This window comes from Monomorium pharaonis, chromosome 3 (assembly GCF_013373865.1).
Source record: "Monomorium pharaonis isolate MP-MQ-018 chromosome 3, ASM1337386v2, whole genome shotgun sequence".
In the NCBI taxonomy this organism is placed as follows: Eukaryota; Metazoa; Arthropoda; class Insecta; order Hymenoptera; family Formicidae; genus Monomorium; species Monomorium pharaonis.
The window spans coordinates 11216009-11233058 of record NC_050469.1 but is presented as its reverse complement, the minus strand read 5'-3'; the positions used below and the strand labels follow the sequence as shown (position 1 = coordinate 11233058).

The 17050-nt window shown below is 33.6% G+C and overlaps 4 protein-coding genes across 11 annotated transcripts in view; 2 read left to right on the top strand and 2 right to left on the bottom strand.

Moving 5' to 3' along the window:
• Nucleotides 1-3271, top strand: part of LOC105837787 (protein madd-4) — a 208534-nt gene extending 205263 nt beyond the window's left edge. For all 3 annotated transcript variants that reach the window (XM_036284102.1, XM_036284101.1, XM_036284103.1), the window contains 3 exons: nt 18-404; nt 479-632; nt 787-3271. In XM_036284102.1, the coding sequence (XP_036139995.1) occupies nt 18-404; nt 479-632; nt 787-896 (651 nt within the window). In that variant the 3' untranslated portion in view covers nt 897-3271. The remainder of the gene's footprint in view (nt 1-17; nt 405-478; nt 633-786) is intronic.
• Nucleotides 225-7979, bottom strand: LOC105829599 (hydroxylysine kinase). 3 transcript variants are annotated; one of them, XM_036284119.1, is made up of 4 exons: nt 7845-7979; nt 6206-7320; nt 3599-3668; nt 225-338 (listed from the first exon to the last, which is right to left on the bottom strand). In XM_036284119.1, exons 2-4 carry the CDS (start codon nt 7115-7117, stop codon nt 295-297), a joined length of 1026 nt encoding a protein of 341 aa, XP_036140012.1. In that variant the 5' UTR covers nt 7118-7320; nt 7845-7979; the 3' UTR covers nt 225-294. The 3 variants fall into 3 exon arrangements, with proteins under 3 accessions (XP_036140012.1, XP_036140013.1, XP_028045484.1); XM_036284120.1 differs by lacking the exon at nt 225-338 and adding an exon at nt 506-640; XM_028189683.2 differs by lacking the exons at nt 225-338; nt 3599-3668 and having other exon boundaries at nt 5101-7320.
• LOC105829600 (neuroblastoma-amplified sequence) lies at nt 7673-16762 on the bottom strand. 3 transcript variants are annotated; one of them, XR_004962531.1, is made up of 19 exons: nt 16124-16762; nt 15783-16017; nt 15258-15673; nt 14762-15145; nt 14452-14659; nt 14046-14266; nt 13613-13942; nt 13276-13481; nt 12859-13155; nt 12438-12774; nt 11953-12365; nt 11578-11877; nt 11220-11508; nt 10772-11089; nt 10254-10668; nt 9253-10169; nt 8986-9111; nt 8558-8899; nt 7673-8218 (listed from the first exon to the last, which is right to left on the bottom strand). XR_004962531.1 is itself a non-coding variant. In XM_028189675.2 (18 exons), the coding sequence occupies exons 1-18, from the start codon at nt 16208-16210 to the stop codon at nt 8624-8626; spliced, it is 5775 nt and encodes a 1924-aa protein (XP_028045476.2). In that variant the 5' UTR covers nt 16211-16762; the 3' UTR covers nt 8297-8623. The 3 variants fall into 3 exon arrangements, 2 of the variants coding, with proteins under 2 accessions (XP_028045476.2, XP_036139993.1); XM_028189675.2 differs by lacking the exon at nt 7673-8218 and having other exon boundaries at nt 8297-8899; XM_036284100.1 differs by lacking the exon at nt 7673-8218 and having other exon boundaries at nt 8601-8899; nt 10254-10662.
• LOC105829601 (COP9 signalosome complex subunit 2) overlaps nt 16759-17050 on the top strand; it is a 76028-nt gene continuing 75736 nt past the window's right edge. For both annotated transcript variants that reach the window (XM_036284118.1, XM_012668601.3), the window contains exon 1: nt 16759-16812. In XM_036284118.1, coding sequence (XP_036140011.1) covers nt 16759-16812 — 54 coding nt within the window. The remainder of the gene's footprint in view (nt 16813-17050) is intronic.

The following is a 17050-nucleotide window of genomic DNA, read 5'->3' as shown; positions in this document are numbered from 1 at the left end:
ATTATTCGTTGCTATAGATGCGAGGTGCACAGTGTACAGTACGATCGACGAAAACGGACGGCAACTCGACGCGCGTTACGCCAAGGACGGTTATCGGTCAGACGCTGTGTGAGGACGCCGGATATCCGGTACCGCAGAAGGTGAGACCCTGTGGAACGGGCAAGTGTCCTCAATGGCACACCACGGAATGGACTCCGTGCGAAACATCCAGATGCTTCAATTGGAAGACGGCGATGCAGAAGCGGGACATTAGCTGTCGTTTGGTGAACGACAGTGATGATGGCCATGAGAACGTCACGCTGTTGGACGCGAGCAAGTGCGACGAGGCCACAAGGCCGCTACAAAGACAAGAATGCTACAACGACGCCTGCAAAGGTGTCTGGAGGGTCGGCGAATGGACGGAGGTATGAGTGAATCGATAAGAAATTTTACTCAATAATTAGTAGTGCTCATGCTAAAGTGACATTCTAATACGCAGTGCACCGCGTCTTGCGAAGAAGATGGTATCAAGTATAGAATTTTACAATGCGTCTGGTTCGGCACGAAGAAGCCGGCAGGAAACGCCTGTAGAGATATACCACGACCTCCTGTAATGAAAACATGCAGGGGTCCGCCTTGTCCTCAGTCTACCAGTAAGTTTCTGCAAGAGAAACGTACTAGATTTTAAGATTTAGCCTTTACATGCCAACTAAAGCATTATAATTGTTAATATCTTACATTATATTAATGCTGTTTCCGTTTTTTATCCAGAATGAAGCCTTATAATTGATAATAATACTGTTTTAGCATTTGCAGAAGATTGCAAGGACCATTCGCAACTATGTAGCAGAGTGAAAACAATGAACATATGTAAGGTGCCGCTGTACAAGAAACAGTGCTGCGCATCGTGTCGCTAGATATTCGAGATATTGATTGTGACTCATTGTAAGAATTAGACAAAATGAGCGATAATGAAGAGTGCGCGTGAGTGTAAATCGTGATTAGTCGGACAATTACTTCGTGACATATATAAACGCACCCGGGATGCCTGTTGTTAGCAAATTACGTAACGCACGCGGAAAGAGCGTGCTCACTGTGGAATAAAATTGCACAGTATTATACAATGTCCGATTTATAGATAAAAAAAATTATCCGAAAAAGGAGTTGACCAAACTACTTCGCTATAATAGTCTCTCATCGTATCGTCGCGAGAGCCGGTTCACACCTCCTCGCTTCGAACAATTTCTCGTGTAACGAAGAAAACCCGCCAATCTTAACAGTTTCTAATTAATTAAATTATAATTTTCTAATGTATGTCACGTATAAATTGGCGCAATTTCTATTAATTGCGCACGCTCATATTGCCCATAGTTAAAAAGGAAAGAGGAAGGAAAATGTGGAAATCCGGCATTTCGTCCAAAAGAGTTAAAAGCGTTATATTGTTATAGAGTTTGATAGGAGGAAGGGGAGTAGAAATTTATTGCTATGTCCTGGGAAGAGATCGTTATTGCGACATACCGTTGAAATCGACACGTTATTAAATGTTGTCAGTGTTGGTGCTTTAAGTCGCACGGAAAATGGCTTTAAACAGAATGATATTTAAATTTTAATAAAATTCTGGAAAGTTAGGAAAGATATGTCGTTTGTGTCGCGAAGCACATTAAACATTTTTTCTTGACGCTTGTTTTTTATATCTATTTCCTATTGCATGATAAAACTGTTTATTTATCTTTAAAGCGAAAGAAATTCATCCTTTTAAGACTGAAACGCTCTTCGGATATCATTATTCTTGGGCATTAAGATAAAGTTTTGTTACGTTTTTTACAAAAAATCATTTGACATTCCATTATAAACAGAAAGAAATTATCTTTGTTTTATGTAAACGTATATTTATTGATGTTATCTCTCCCTCTCTCCTTTATGTTTATAGATTCCGATAAATTATTATGAAAATGTAAAATATAAAGTTATTTAAGAAAATATAAGTTATCGATAAATTATTGCGCGCCTATAAGTGTCCCGTCGGACGATCTTAAGCCAATAGATATCCAATAAGCAATAAAAAAAGTATATAAGTATTGTAATATAATATTTTGTTAATAATCTCTGGCGAAAATTCGTGAACATGACCATTCCGTTATTGGTTAAAGGGCCCGACTTTACTTATGTGCCTCTAATCACTTCTCACACTACCTAGACATTACTAGTATCTAGTTATGAATATATTCATTTATCGCGTATTCACTCGTAGAACTCTTCATAGAATTCGATGTTTTCAAGAACGAATCCCTCGCGCAAACGTTGATTAAGTACGTGAAATGTAATGATTAAGTACGTGAAATGTAATGAGGATTTGGCCCCCCTTATATACATAATTAATCATATTAAACATTTAATTACGTCATAGGCGCTGCCGGAATCCTTCGTAGGAGACGCACAGCAGCGGGAATATTTTTAAAAGTTTATTAAAAAGTAATATATATAAATATCTCTAACTCTTGATTGTATAGTCAGTATATACGGATGACAGATTATTATATAAATGTGCGAAATGTGCATTTCGCTGCATTTCACACCTACGGGGTGCGGCGCCTATGTGAGTTATATGTCAATATGGTTTGATAAGATTGTGAACAGATTTTCGCTATCAACGAATTTGCCTCGACACAGCTAAGCGGTTTGCCAAAAACGAGCTGACGTAATTGAAAAAGTAAATATAAAATAGAGTACTATTAAAGACAAAAGAAATAAAAAGGTATATTACGAGCTATCATAAATTATTGAGATGCACGCATATAAATACTTTATATGTTGGTATGAGAAAAACTACAAAATATACGATGAATATACTGGACGCATCGAAAGCCGATTTACTTTCCTCAGTTTCATTCCTTAATTGAGGGAAGATATACGCGGTTTTCAATTCATCCTATATATGATTACAGCTAGCAAATAGTATAATATGTAACTGCCATCGGCGAGTCCTGTATACTGTGTCACACATTTTAGTAAGTATTTAATCAATACTTACTTTGTATAATGATACGACTCCGGCGTGTTACCAATCAGTGCGATATCAAGAAATAAGTTATTTTCCGATTAATCAACGTGATAACACAATTCTTGAAAGGGAGACGAGTTCCGACACGTACGATTTTTGTATATATCACGATGTAGGTATGTAAAATGGCTCCACACTTAGTACTGTACGTAAGCATTACTGTTCATGATATCTATGTAAATATGTAACTGCCTAAATGCGAATAAAACAAGAGAATATATCACTGCACAATACCGTATTTTTCTTACTGTTTTTAGAATTTAAATTTTAAGTTTCCCAATATAGACATACATCATCATTTAATTATAGAAATATTGCATTGCTAAATTCCTATACAGATATCAAAATATTCAATAGATTTTTTTTATTTAAAAAAATCCACGTCCCTTGTGTGAAACGGACAGTGATTACAGAAAAAAAATTTTTTTTTCTCTTTTAAGTCTTAATTATATTTTTCATATACATATGTTACATATTATTATTATATGTATTAATAAAAATATGTTATAGAATTCATGATATAGATTCAATTAATTGATTTGATAAAAATTCACTCACCGATTGTTGTCGCTGCTCCTGCTGCTGATGCTGCTGCTGCTACTGCTACATTCCTTTTCCGGTTTTGATTCTGAAAATATGATAAATATTATTCCTAAACTCAAACACAAAAGCAGGTAAAGAAAATGTATCACTTGAAAAAATAATGTATTTAATACCGAGTTGCTCCATGGACGCCGCTTTCTGCTGACATTATCCTGCTATTCTCGAACCGCACATTAATAACGATCGCCCGATATTTTATTCGGCAATCCCGATATTACGGATATTATATCACACATATCACATACACGAGTAAAACGTAAATCGCGCACAAGCATTTCACTTCGCGTGACCGTTACATTTGAAAAAATACGTGAAGTGTACGGCTCGTCTGATTGGCGACGAATCAACAAAGAAAATATGGCTGGTATGATGCGAGATGGCACGAAACGAAACCCGGAGAAAGCGCCAAGAATCGTTGGAATGCGTACGTCGAGCCACACTGAACAAAAGCAAGCAATTCGCTCCCAGAGTTTTGACGATGCCGCTGCCGCCGCCATGTTGCTCCGCGCTCCAGCGCCGGTCGGACGCATCGGACGTTCTGTTGACTCCGTGCGTGTTCAGAATTCATTGTGCGCAGGTACGGTGTTGTATTGAGAGTCGTCGCGCTAGCAAATGATACGAGACAACAGAGACAGTATTCATTTGTAAAGCGCGGCAAATGCGTTTGCCTTCGGTTTCAAGTGAAGTGTTCGCGTGTGTGTTCGAATAATGTTTGCTCGATATGTTCAGTAGAATATCGCGAGTGCCAATTAAGTAAAGTACTACTAGTCGTGGTGCGAGCATACGAAATTCTCGAAACGAATTTGTCTCCGTTCGTTGTACTTCGGCGCGTAATTTTCATTCAAACGGTTTCCTCAGCCTGCGTTTCCACGAACTTACGTGACGTCACGCCACTTTCGTGCCATGTTGATTTTCGCCGCCAATCAGACGAACTGTCCTTTTCACGTATTTTTTCAAATGTAACGGTCGCGCCAAGTGAAATTCTCGCGCGCGGTTTACATTTTACTCGTGTGCGATATATTATCCGCAGTATCGGGAGTGTCGAAGTATCGGACGATCGTTATTAATGTGCGATTCGAGAATAGCAGGATGATGTCAGCAGAAAGCGGCATCCATGGAGCGACTCGGTATTAAATATATTATTTTCTTCAAGTGATACATTTTTTAACCTGCTTTTGTGTTTGACTTTAGGAATAATATTTATCACATTTTCAGAATCAAAACCGGAAAAGGAATGTAGCAGTAGCATCAACAGCAGGAGCAGCGACAGCAATCGGTGAGTGAATTTTTATCAAATCAATTATTTGAATTTATATCATGTACATGTGGTATTGCACATTTATAGAACACGATTATGCACATTTGCATAAAACAGATTTAAAATATGAATGCATATAATTGCAAAATTTACGGGTATAGCATGAAACAGAACCAAATAAACGTGGACATAGCATAGCTGAATATAATTGTTTTTTAAATATATTCTTGATAATTAATAAAGCGACATAGGTAGATAAATAATTAAGCATTTCAAGGTATCTAATAACGTAGTTACTTGTGATCTAATGTAAATAAAAGATATGTCAAATATGTGTTAAGGGATGCTGGCGACAGATCTGTTTTATTGATTAAACGCGATATTTTTCAGACAAAATTTTTTGTTAATTATATAAAATTATAAATCCTAAGAAAAAACTTAGGAAAATTTATGCTTATACATGCATGCATTATCGAATCGATTATAAAAAATAGGTTGATGTTTATTATTACACCAATACATACACGCACATATAGATCTATTCAGTTAGTAAAACTAATGTCGCTAACATTCCCTTAAAACAAATTATTTCAAGTTTGATCTCTTTCTTTTGATTTAATAATCATTTTACTTGTTAATTCTGCCAATTATTCATCATAAAAGCATTGGCTAATTCCGAAAAATTATTACCTAGTAAAAGAGTCCATATAATCAAATATAATATATATATGTATAAAATATAGAAATTATATAGTATAAGAAAAAGAAAAAAATATGCAGATATATATTTATCTGTTTTTCTTAAAGATATATGAATATATTTATATTATCTATATACTTTTTCTTTCTTTTGTATAATCTGTGTTTGTATAAATTCATGTGTGTGTAAACAAGAAAAATGGAAAAAATTAGAATGAACAAAAATTATACAAAAGAAAATAAATTATATGATTTATATATACTTAGATTTATATTTGATTATATATTAACCCTTTTTACCAGGTATATATAAATGAATCAATATTTACACAATATATAAAATATTTATACAAAAATCAAAGTAAATTTTGCATATAATTAAAATCAATAATCTACGTTATTTACATAACTCGACAAACAATTGTTTAGGCCGTTTAGGGAGTAGTCAATCCCCAAGCTTGCATCACATTTTCTTGACTCATAGGCCATAATCTCTTCAATAACAACCATCCAGTTTTTTGTGTGCTTAGCAAATACTGATTTTTGGGATCATGCAGATGTGAGTAAGCGCCCATTACGAGACTCTGACATATCCTAGCACATACGGTGATTTTGAGAATCTTCTTCTCCGTGTCGGTCAACTTCTTGACTTCCTCGTAACCCTCCACGACATATTTACCCATTCCGACGTCGGCCGTTTGCAAGATCATGTAGCAGAGAACTATAGCTAACTCGAAAACACGACAAGTCTTGTGACAGTCACCAAAATCGATCACGGCAGCAATGTCCTTGCCATCAGGAGTTACAATAATGTTTTGCTCATTCAGATCACCATGTATGATCGTTTGCTCCAATTGATCCATGATTGATAACACCTCTCTCTGGAAGCTAACAATCACGTCATGTACCAACTGTTTATCGAACGAGCTCTTAATCACATACGTGAACTGCTGCACTCGCGGCACAGAAGACAACATCCACAGTGATTTGTGATCATCATAGGCGGGATGATTGAAGCCCATGAGAATCTCATCGATTCTGGCTGTGAAGCTGCCAACATTGCGCAACAATTCTTCGTTCAGTTTCACGTTGTACAGCAGTTCACCGGGACGATAGACCAACAGTTTCACGGCATACTTTTCCATAGTATTCTCGCTCTTTAAAATTTCCAGGGAGAAATACGCGCCGTTCACGTTCTTTACAGGTAAGGGACAACAGACGTTTCGCTGATTGAGGAAAATCATTAGCTCCGTCTGCGCCTCGATCACGTCAATTTTGCGGGAGTCCAAGGAGTTGATCACCTTGAGGACGTAGTCGGTCTCCGCTAAATTGATCGCGTGCGGATTCGTGCTCGACTCACACACCACGTGGTAATTCCGGTCGTCGTAAGCATTCAGTTCGCGCACGCTTGTTGCCTGCATCCCGTACAGCCGCTCCAGCAGAGCGGCCGCCGTCTCTTCGGTTATGGGTGGACGTATATGCTGGCCTGGGATGAGCAGAGTGTCGTTGTACTCCATGCTACCGCGATGCACGACAAAAATAGCCGCGAGTTATTAAGGGGGAAGCCGGGTCGATGAAAAAGAGAAATGTATGTATATCCCCTGCACAGCGAAGAGAGAGAAAGAAGGGCGAGGGGAAGAGCGTTTGAAACGATGAGTAAAGCCGTGGTCTATCTTCTTTGTTCCTTGGATGATTAATTGTTAAACTGTACAGATACAATCTGCAAATAAAATTTGATATATTAATGTGAAAACAATTTATCAATTGATTGGGGCAATGTCAGCAAGGTAAAAAGATAAGATACAATTAATAAAACTTTATATCAAAGGCTTGATATTGTTGCGATTGTAAAATAACAAAGTTTGCTTAATATTTATTTCTTTATGAGTGGTAATTGGATTGAATCATTACTTTATTTTACTTAAAACTTATTTCAGTGCACGCACACAAGCATATACATGTATAAAATTATTTTGATTTTAATAAATTAATTTTAATTATCAAGCAGATGAGAAATTTATTTATAAATAAACTTTTTACGTATATTTTACAAACTAGGGTGAAAATCGTTGTTTTTTTGTTTTTTTTCATATGTAATTTGTTCGTATGAAATTGTTTCATATGTAATTAAAGGCAATAATAAAAAATGTTAAGTATCTTAAACAAGAATGTGTATCGTTGTAACACAGATAGAACAAGTGGATATTCGCGGTCACGAACATATATGCAAATATATCGACTCACCCGATTGAAGGACGTGTTTATTCGACCGAAGGAAGCGGCCAACTAAGTTCTCAGACGGGCACGAAGCAGTTTGCCGAGCTAGGCGAGCGATCGTGTGCGCAGCAAGCGTAGTTCACGCTCAATCATCGTTGACATTTAGCGCAACTGGAGGGTTCAGACGCGCAATGATTATTTACATTGATGGTAATTGGGGATACAACACGATGCAGTACGATACAGCGTATCACGGTGACTGAAATGACTCAGTCTTATCAAGGCTGATAAAATCAACGGAGATAACGTTGATGGGCCCACTTATTACCTCCGAGATTCATTGAACCTAGCAGGGGAGCCCGGTTGCTCTTGAAAACACTGGTAGGACTAAATCCGCCGCTCTTCTCTCGCAAAGGGATCATGATAAGGATATACACTTGTTAGATAATTCTGAATTTCTTCAAATTCATTCTTACTTCTTATGATATAATTTGTATTTATATATTTACAAATAAATTTGTTCATATACATATGTAAAAAAATATTAATCTTTTTATATGCATATGTAGAGATAGAAAATTTAAAATGTACACGTGGTTACAGAAAGCTTTATTGCGGAACAAATACTTAAAAAAAAATTTTTTTTTTCGAAATACACCAAACTTTATAACTTAAAATTCTGTATCGCATGCACGTCTTAAAAAAATTTTTATATAAAACAAAGAGATTATTATAAATACCTTATCTGTAACTTTCCTTTATATATACAACATGCATAAGAGCTTTTTTTTACATTCAAGATAAATTCAGTCCTGCATTAATAGCTGAAAACAAGTATCAAATGTGCACAAGACCGACGGTATTTTTTCCATTAATTTTATAATATGCAAAGCCTCCAGTATATATTTCTGTTTTTTTAATTCATGTATGAGTGTTTTTGCATTCTCTTCAATGCCGGTTAAGGATTCATTTATAAAGACATGGTCAATTATCTGTTTGTATACAACATGATCTGGCCTGAAAAACGCTGTTAAATTATTTAAGAAAAGTTTCTCCAGTACCAATGGTGGTAGTACAATAGCCTAGAAAAATAAAGTTATTGAGTTATATACATTTCAGGATTTAACTATATATATGTAAAAGTGAACAGAAACTATACTGTTCAGACCTGTTTTTCTTTAATGAGTTTTACTGCCTCTTCATGCATTGACACGTCTTGGGAGCATAATCGAATGTGTAGGCTTTGTACAAAGCTAATATGATCTTGTTCGAACTCCAAGAATTGTTTGAGGATCTATATTATAAAAGCATTTAGATAATATTTAATATTATGTAAATTACGTAATTATGTAATAATATATTTAATTAATATATGTAATAATATATTTCATAATTATTTTATATTTAATAAAAAAGGAATGATGCAATTTATTACCTTTTCAGACGTTAATAATCTAATGAGATCTTCATGTTCTTGTAATATCCTTTTTTCAAAGTCAGCTGTATTCGTCTTTGCGAGTGCAACTATCACTTTCATCATTTTTAAAACTGGATGATTATCTATCGTGATATGATCTGGCATATTAAATTTCGGCCATTGCGATATTATTCTTTTTACTTCCTGATATTGCTCTAAATTTTTTATTTGATTAAATCGTTTCTGAAATAATTTAAATCGATCTTCCTCCATCGTACACTCAGTAACGGTATGATCGAGAGGAAAAACGGTTTTTTCTTGTAAAATTCTTTCGGATTTATTTTTACCCCTTTTATCGCCATTTGCTTCCATGCTATCATCAGAAAAATCACCCCAATCATCTGTCCATTCTACGGCATCAATATTACCAGAGATAGCAATTTTTAGATCTTTATTTGCCTTAGAATTTGATGATAGGATATCATTAACATCGACACATTTTGCAGATTCTTGATCTTTGTTTGTAGTCTTTACAGAATGCACACGAACAGTACTGTGTTCTAGATCTAATGTACTTATATCTTTTACTTCCACTTGATTTATATTTTTAATTTGTGCCCCGCCGAGTAGATAACTTTGCCAATATTGTAACGCTTGAACAATATCACATTCTTCAGATTTTCGTGCTGCAGCCATCATGATTTTCATTAAATCTAATGGATTATATAAATACAACTTTTCACAATCAGTGTACAATTTCTTATACAATTCTAATGAATAATAATAAAGCGCGGTTTGTATATACAATTCAGTTTGTGGTAAATCCACAAAGATTGCTTGAGCATCCAAGATGTGATCTCTACTTAAACTCAATAGATAAGCCATACCAAGTAACCAATCATCTGATATAGTGTGCTTTGCACATTCTAAGAGCACTGAAATTAATAAAATAATTCGGTAATCTCCGTTACGCGTATTAATGTAATTAATTTACGACTAAATATTTTCAAAACACTTACAATGATTAATATCGCTTATTTCTAGTCCATAACAAGAGGATTCACTGAGTATAGTTATTCTCAAGAGTGCCCGGCAACATTTTAATTTTGTATTTTCTATGTCTGTAATAGCATATTTATTGTATCTCGTCTCGTTAACACTTATCCTACATAGTCCGTGTAAGGATTCATAATAGCATGGAAAACTTTGAAAGTAGGTATTGTCTTCATTTTGTTTCATCTCAGATTCATGTTCCGCACTAGTTTCTAAATCATTTTTAAAGTTAAGGTTTAGTCTAGATTTCCAAAAATTGGTATTACTAATATTTTTTATTAAGCTAAATGTAGATTCCTTCATGATATTAGCTGAACTTTTTACAATTCCTGTCGAAGTTTCTAACATTTTTGGAACAAACTCTTTTACTTCCATCTGTGGCTGCAAATTATATAATAATGTTATATTATTTTTTACATCTCGCGCATTTTTATATGAGAAAAGTATTAGCATTAATATCACTCATTAAAGTGAATGTTTTTACCGTTGTCATAGCATCTGTAAAATCATCTTCACTCGTATCACTTTCTTCATTTTTCAAACTTTCAAATTCTGCAGAAGGCATCCACAATTCCAAATCCTTATGTAGCATTTGTATTTTTAACAAATGGGTATGTTCTAAAGCATTACTCAATATATCATTGGGCCCATTATTTATTGCAAACCATAGACACTTTTGCCTAATTTTAAAATCCTGATAACTATCACAACATCCCAAATTTAAACAAATTTCCCAAGCAGAAAGATAATTATTTTCCGCCAACTGCATACATATCATGGCACAGATATTATAGTCTTCAGTCTGCGAAGTAAAAAATACAGAAATGATACACATTACCAATCCTTACATTCTACTTTTCAAAATCCTTAAAAAGTAGAATAGAATCCTTGGATTATAAGAAATTTACTTAAAGAAGATAAATATATCTCACCTCAAGTGCCTTTTTAGCTATTAGTTCCAAAATTTTTCCCTCACGCAGTCTACTGTTATTTCCCTCAATTCGTAAATAACTTGCTAACGTCAACAATCTTTGTCGATTTTTATAAGCATCTTTTTGATTATTTAAACAGTGTTCGATTAAGGATAATCTATCTACTGTTAATCTAACTTGAAGTGGTAATATATCAACATGAAATTCATTCAATATTTGAAGTGATTTAATAAGATCATATTCTTCTTTAATTTTTACGTTATCATCTTCGATAAGATCAAGGCAAGTTCTGCAATAATTTATATATGTTTCAGAATAAATTATTATTATATATAATTATTATTATGTTAATACATACTTAGCCAATTCCATATGTGGATCAGTAAGTGTTCTTGAACCATTAAAATACTCCTTAGACGCTTCTAATATAAGATCAACTGCTTTGTTATAAGATACTTTTAACAAAGATTTCTCGTTTTTCTTAGTTTCTATTAAGGTGGCACAATTACGGATGATGCATTTAATTCTTGAAAGTAAACGAGCTGAAACACATATTTCGAAACAGGTTTCAACACCCATATACGAAAAAATTAGTCCATGTATGTCTAATAGATCGTTTAATAATTGCGCCCATTCCCTTTCATCTGGAGGTATCAAACTGAAATAATAAATACATTATCTCTTATGTCTATTATGAAAATTATTAAAAATTTATAAAAATTATATATTGAACCTTTTATTAAAATTTCTTGCCGTTTCGGTTAAGAGCGATCTAGCGACATCAGGATCGTTTCTGTTCTTTCGTATAAATTTCAACGTTGTTTTTACACCATATTTATTTAAAAGTCTAACACAATCAAGTTCTCCTTCAGACTCATTTAATAAGTTACATATTGCATTTGGTCTTTTTCCATCATGATTTTTCGATAATGAATCTAAGATATCTTTAGCTTTTTCATACATGTCAAGATCATCACAGGCATATATACAATCTAAAGCTAAAGTGGCAACATTATCTATTAATTCAATTATTTCTATGTCCTGCGTCTGTTTTAAATATTCAAAAAATTTAACCGGAAATGTTAAGTCGTCTTTGCTTAAGGAAATTAGATAATCGGTTAGTAAGCATTTCTGAAGCTCTCCACCCTATAATTTAAAACGATATTATTCTATGTATAAGTATATATAATTTCATTAACCTAAAAAAATTATGCGTACCAAATATTGATGTCTTCGTTTAATAAAAGGCAATAAAAGGTTTTTTATGTTTTCAACAAAATTCATTTCATTTGATGTACTCATCAAAAGTTTTATCTTCTCCATATTACTCAATTTCTCTAATTTATCTAATGATATATCTTCCAAACGTACTGTATACACAAGATCATCTAAAGTTTCTAATTCCAATAACAAGTTTTCTAGGCCATTAATATTGTGAGACTTTCCAATTTTAACTAATTGCAAAGCATTGTCTATTAAAGAGCTATTCTTTTCAATTTCATAAGCACGTGTCTTATACCATTTTTGTAATAAATCTGGTGTTAGTTCGGTATTTCTTAAAGCAAAATAACGATGATTAATAGATGATATAAAGAAAAAACGCAAATAATAATATAACAAAGCTTAGGTACATTCTTACCTATATATTGACAATGAGGGATCCATTTCGTACAATATTTCTGATTGATCGTTTAAATCGAGATTTAATATTTCATTAAACTCATGTTTTTCTGACCAATCTTTTTGTCGTAATTCACGTTGATCCAATAAAAATAAATGATCTTCTGAATCACATTCTGGTAGCAGTTTTTGGTAATCCAATGTATTCAATGTTTCTGGAAAGAAACTGATAATTGCCAACCAATGAGGCAACAAACTTTCTCCATAGTAGGTAAACATAATTTCAACAGCTCTGTAATCACTATCTTTAGCAAATCTGTAATTATATAATATTTATAGCAAGATAAAAATACACAAATTTCATAAATTGGTGAAATATACTTAAATAAGTAATGAAAATACTTAATGAAAAATACTTAAATAAGTAAATTAATACTTGATTGCATTTTCAATAGGTGATAGACTTCGGAACTCCTCGTAAAATTCTTTTTTATATTTGAGTGGTGATTCTAATATAATTTCATATGTGAGCAATTTATCTAAATGATTTAGAAGCTTTCTCCGATACTTAATTAAATCTTTCTGAGCCTCAGATAAATTTTTTATATCAATTTTTTCAAGCATTTCATTAACTTTCTGCACCTATTAATTCGATTTTCAAATTAAATTTGTATATAATTTGTCTTTATAATATAATATGTAATTAATAATATGTAATTTATCTTTATAATATAATATACATTTTTTGGTAAGACATAAATGATGTTGCTTACCTGTCTTAAACTTACACTGAGTTGATCTAATGCTTGCCAATCGTCATCTGTATCGGCAGTTACAAATTTATCATTGTCGCAAATATCGATAGCTATTAAAGTTTCTAAGTTTGCGCCTCTCAATCCAAAATTTAATAGTTCCCTTGCAGCTTCCATAGTGTCAGGGACGCGTACAACGCATTCATTCAAAACCCAAGATCTTTTGCTTATCTTACTTAAATGTTCCGTAATGGCATTTAAGGATAATTCTGACTTCCTCCACTGTGTTTGATACACAAGGTCTGTATCCAAATTATATGTGTTTGCTAAAGATAAAGCTTCCTCGTATTCCTAAAATGCCCACATAAAGCATGTCGTTTAATATACAGTAAATTATAGTATTGTATAATATATAAAAGTTCTAATAATCAAATTCAATAAAATTATTTCATACCTCAATGCCTATCTTTCTAGAATACAGCTCTTCTGGAGTCGTACTTTTTAAACCCAAAATTCTATAAGTTCGATGCAATACTTTTGATTTTTTTCTCTTTGGTTGAAATCTTTCGATGTCAGTTATTGAATACAATGTGCTTTGTACCAAATTTGTAGTATAACTTAATATAGTAACAGGTTCCAATTCATCGTCGTCCTTCTCGCTTTCAGACGACGCTTCTTCATTATAAAATAAAAACAATGCTTTAATTCTCTACACATAGTATATGATAATTCCTATAATATATTCTTAATAAAGACAGATTATATAAAACAAATTAACTGATAAATTACATATTATTGATTGTTGATAATTATTACGCAAACAAAAAGAATAATAAACTATATATACGCCATAAACAAACCTGACAAATGACCATCATTAGATTCTCTACTTCGTTTTTTACTTGTAACAAAGGTTTCACAGTCTAAACATAAAAATCCTTTCTCTAAACCAAGCTCGCATATTTGTGGTTGTCCTGCTAAAAATTCTGGACTAGCACCTAGTAAATTCTTCAAGTTCCATGTTGAACAAACTGAAGTGGAGCCTGAAGATCGAGCTATTATGACAGCCTAAAAAGAAACATTTATTTTAAAATAATTTTATAATTAGCATTATTTTAGAAATATGATTAAATTGTAACATCGTATATATGAATGATCAAAATATATTACCTGATCAGACCACCAACCAATATCTATCGGATGAAATTCTGTAAAACCTGGTGGAAATTTTTTAGATTTTGTAAGTCCCAAAGGATTAGGTATATTATATTCAGGCTGTTCAGACAATTTCCATTTTTTTTGTAATATTAAATTTGGCAAACCCCACAGCGAGACTGTACCATCTGTATGCAAGCATACCAGAAACTCGCCATTTGGTGAAATTTTTATAGAAAATATAATCGATTCTGATTGAAAGCTAAATATAGGAATTAAATTCCACATAGAAAACCGCGAATTACTGGTAGCAGACTCTTCAAATGTAAATGATAATTTGCAATATGGGTAATCATTCAAAAGTCGCCACGAAGTTAATCCAGATTCAGATGCAGTGGACTGAAACAATATACATACATATATATATATATATACATATGTGTATATATATATATTACACATTTGTATAATAACATGTACCATGCTTGTAAGTATGTACAAATATATTTACCGTTAATTTTTGTGTTATCATATTTCCAGCAACATAAAATAAACTATGTTTTTCATCATAGGCGACAACATTAATACCGTTTTTGTAAAAATTACCAAAAGAAAAGTCGTAATTTGGACTGAAACCACTTGTAGAAATATGATAAGACCTGAGCAATCCACTGTACGAAATTAAAATAAACTCATAGGCCCATTTCTCACTTGTCAACCTTGGCTTGAGAAACAACATGGATGCTATAGCATCACCAGCTTCAAGAATATGAGGGCTTTGTGAAATCGTTTTTGGATTTATGTTAAAGATATTATTTCCCAGCGCGTTGTAAAAAGAGGTGTAGCCATTACTGGACGCCAATACCAAAATCATTCCATCGGGACTCCAGACAAGTTTACGCCACTGAGGAAAAGCATCCTTTGGAGCTAAAAAATACATCATACTTCATATATGAAACATAACTGAGAGAAATTAAGTAACAGTGTTACTCATAGTCAAACATTAACAGTATTGATATTAGTATGCGTTATTTACCTGATGCTTTTCCCACTATGGAGGAATATTCATCTTTGGCCTTTCGTATCTCAATAATATTCTCCTGTAAGATAGCAAGTACCCGACCATGATCTCCGACAGCAAATTTCCATGGCAGTGTGAGACTGACTTGCTGCGAGATGCTCTCAGGTAGGGAGTACCTGTTGTTAAGGTACCTAAGAGCATTTTTTATTGTTCCAGTAGTTGGGAGAATAACTGCATCGTTCTTGCATTTCTGAAATATGGAACATTTTTTTAGATAAAGCTACAAGTAGCAGTAATGTTTCCTTAGTTCTGCGATTATCCCAACATGTGCTTAATAAGTGACATCTTGGACTTACGATCAATTCCGGTTCTTGTTTGCGAACGAAATATTCCAATAGTTCGTATAGTATTGGCTCGTTTGACATTTCGTCCACGTTGCTCATCTTGTCATCACGAAACACACATAGCCCAACACAGTCACAAGGACGTAAACAAACAGGAACTGACTACTAGCGCTAAGCGCCAGTAGCGCCTCGATGTGAACAAAATGTGTGTATCGAGAGAGAGACTGTCAAAAAATATTTGTTTTTGCCCTTGACTTTTTTTGACAAGAAGTGGCTTGTTCTTTTTCGCTACACTGCTGCACTGATGCAACAGGGTAGAGTAAGACAAATATATTTTTTTTTATTCTAACTTATTGCACCAGTGCACAGTGCAGCGAAAAAGAACAGGCCTAAGTAGTAAATTCTTGACAGAAGCTGCCCCATTCATATAAGTGATAACCAATCAGAACGTTCGACAAACTTGTAGTACGTCACATGCAATATTGGCTTTAAAGTCTCTCCTCTCTCTCTCTCTCTCTCCCCCTCTTTCTTTCTCTCCGGTGTTAATGCACAGGCAGATTTCAAAATACGCTGCGTATAACCGTCGTTGTCAGCGAGAATAAGACTGTTAAAATCTGTACTAGTGTTGAACGAGAAGAATCTGCAAAATGTCAGACGGCGAGGATGATTTTATGTGCGAGGAGGAAGAAGATTACGGATTGGTAAGTTTTTCCACGGAGACTTGCACGACTGTCGTTTCGAAACATACTTTCCGGCTTATTTTGAGGTTAGAATTTCTGGAGCTATCGTACATACAGCATGTAAAAATAAATTAAAAAGAGATACCTTGAAAAATCTCTCTTAATAAACAGGCCTATCAAATCTTCTATTGTGTTTTATATAAATATTTGCGATTAATTTAACTAAAGATCAATTTTATCTGCGATTTAACCGCTTTAC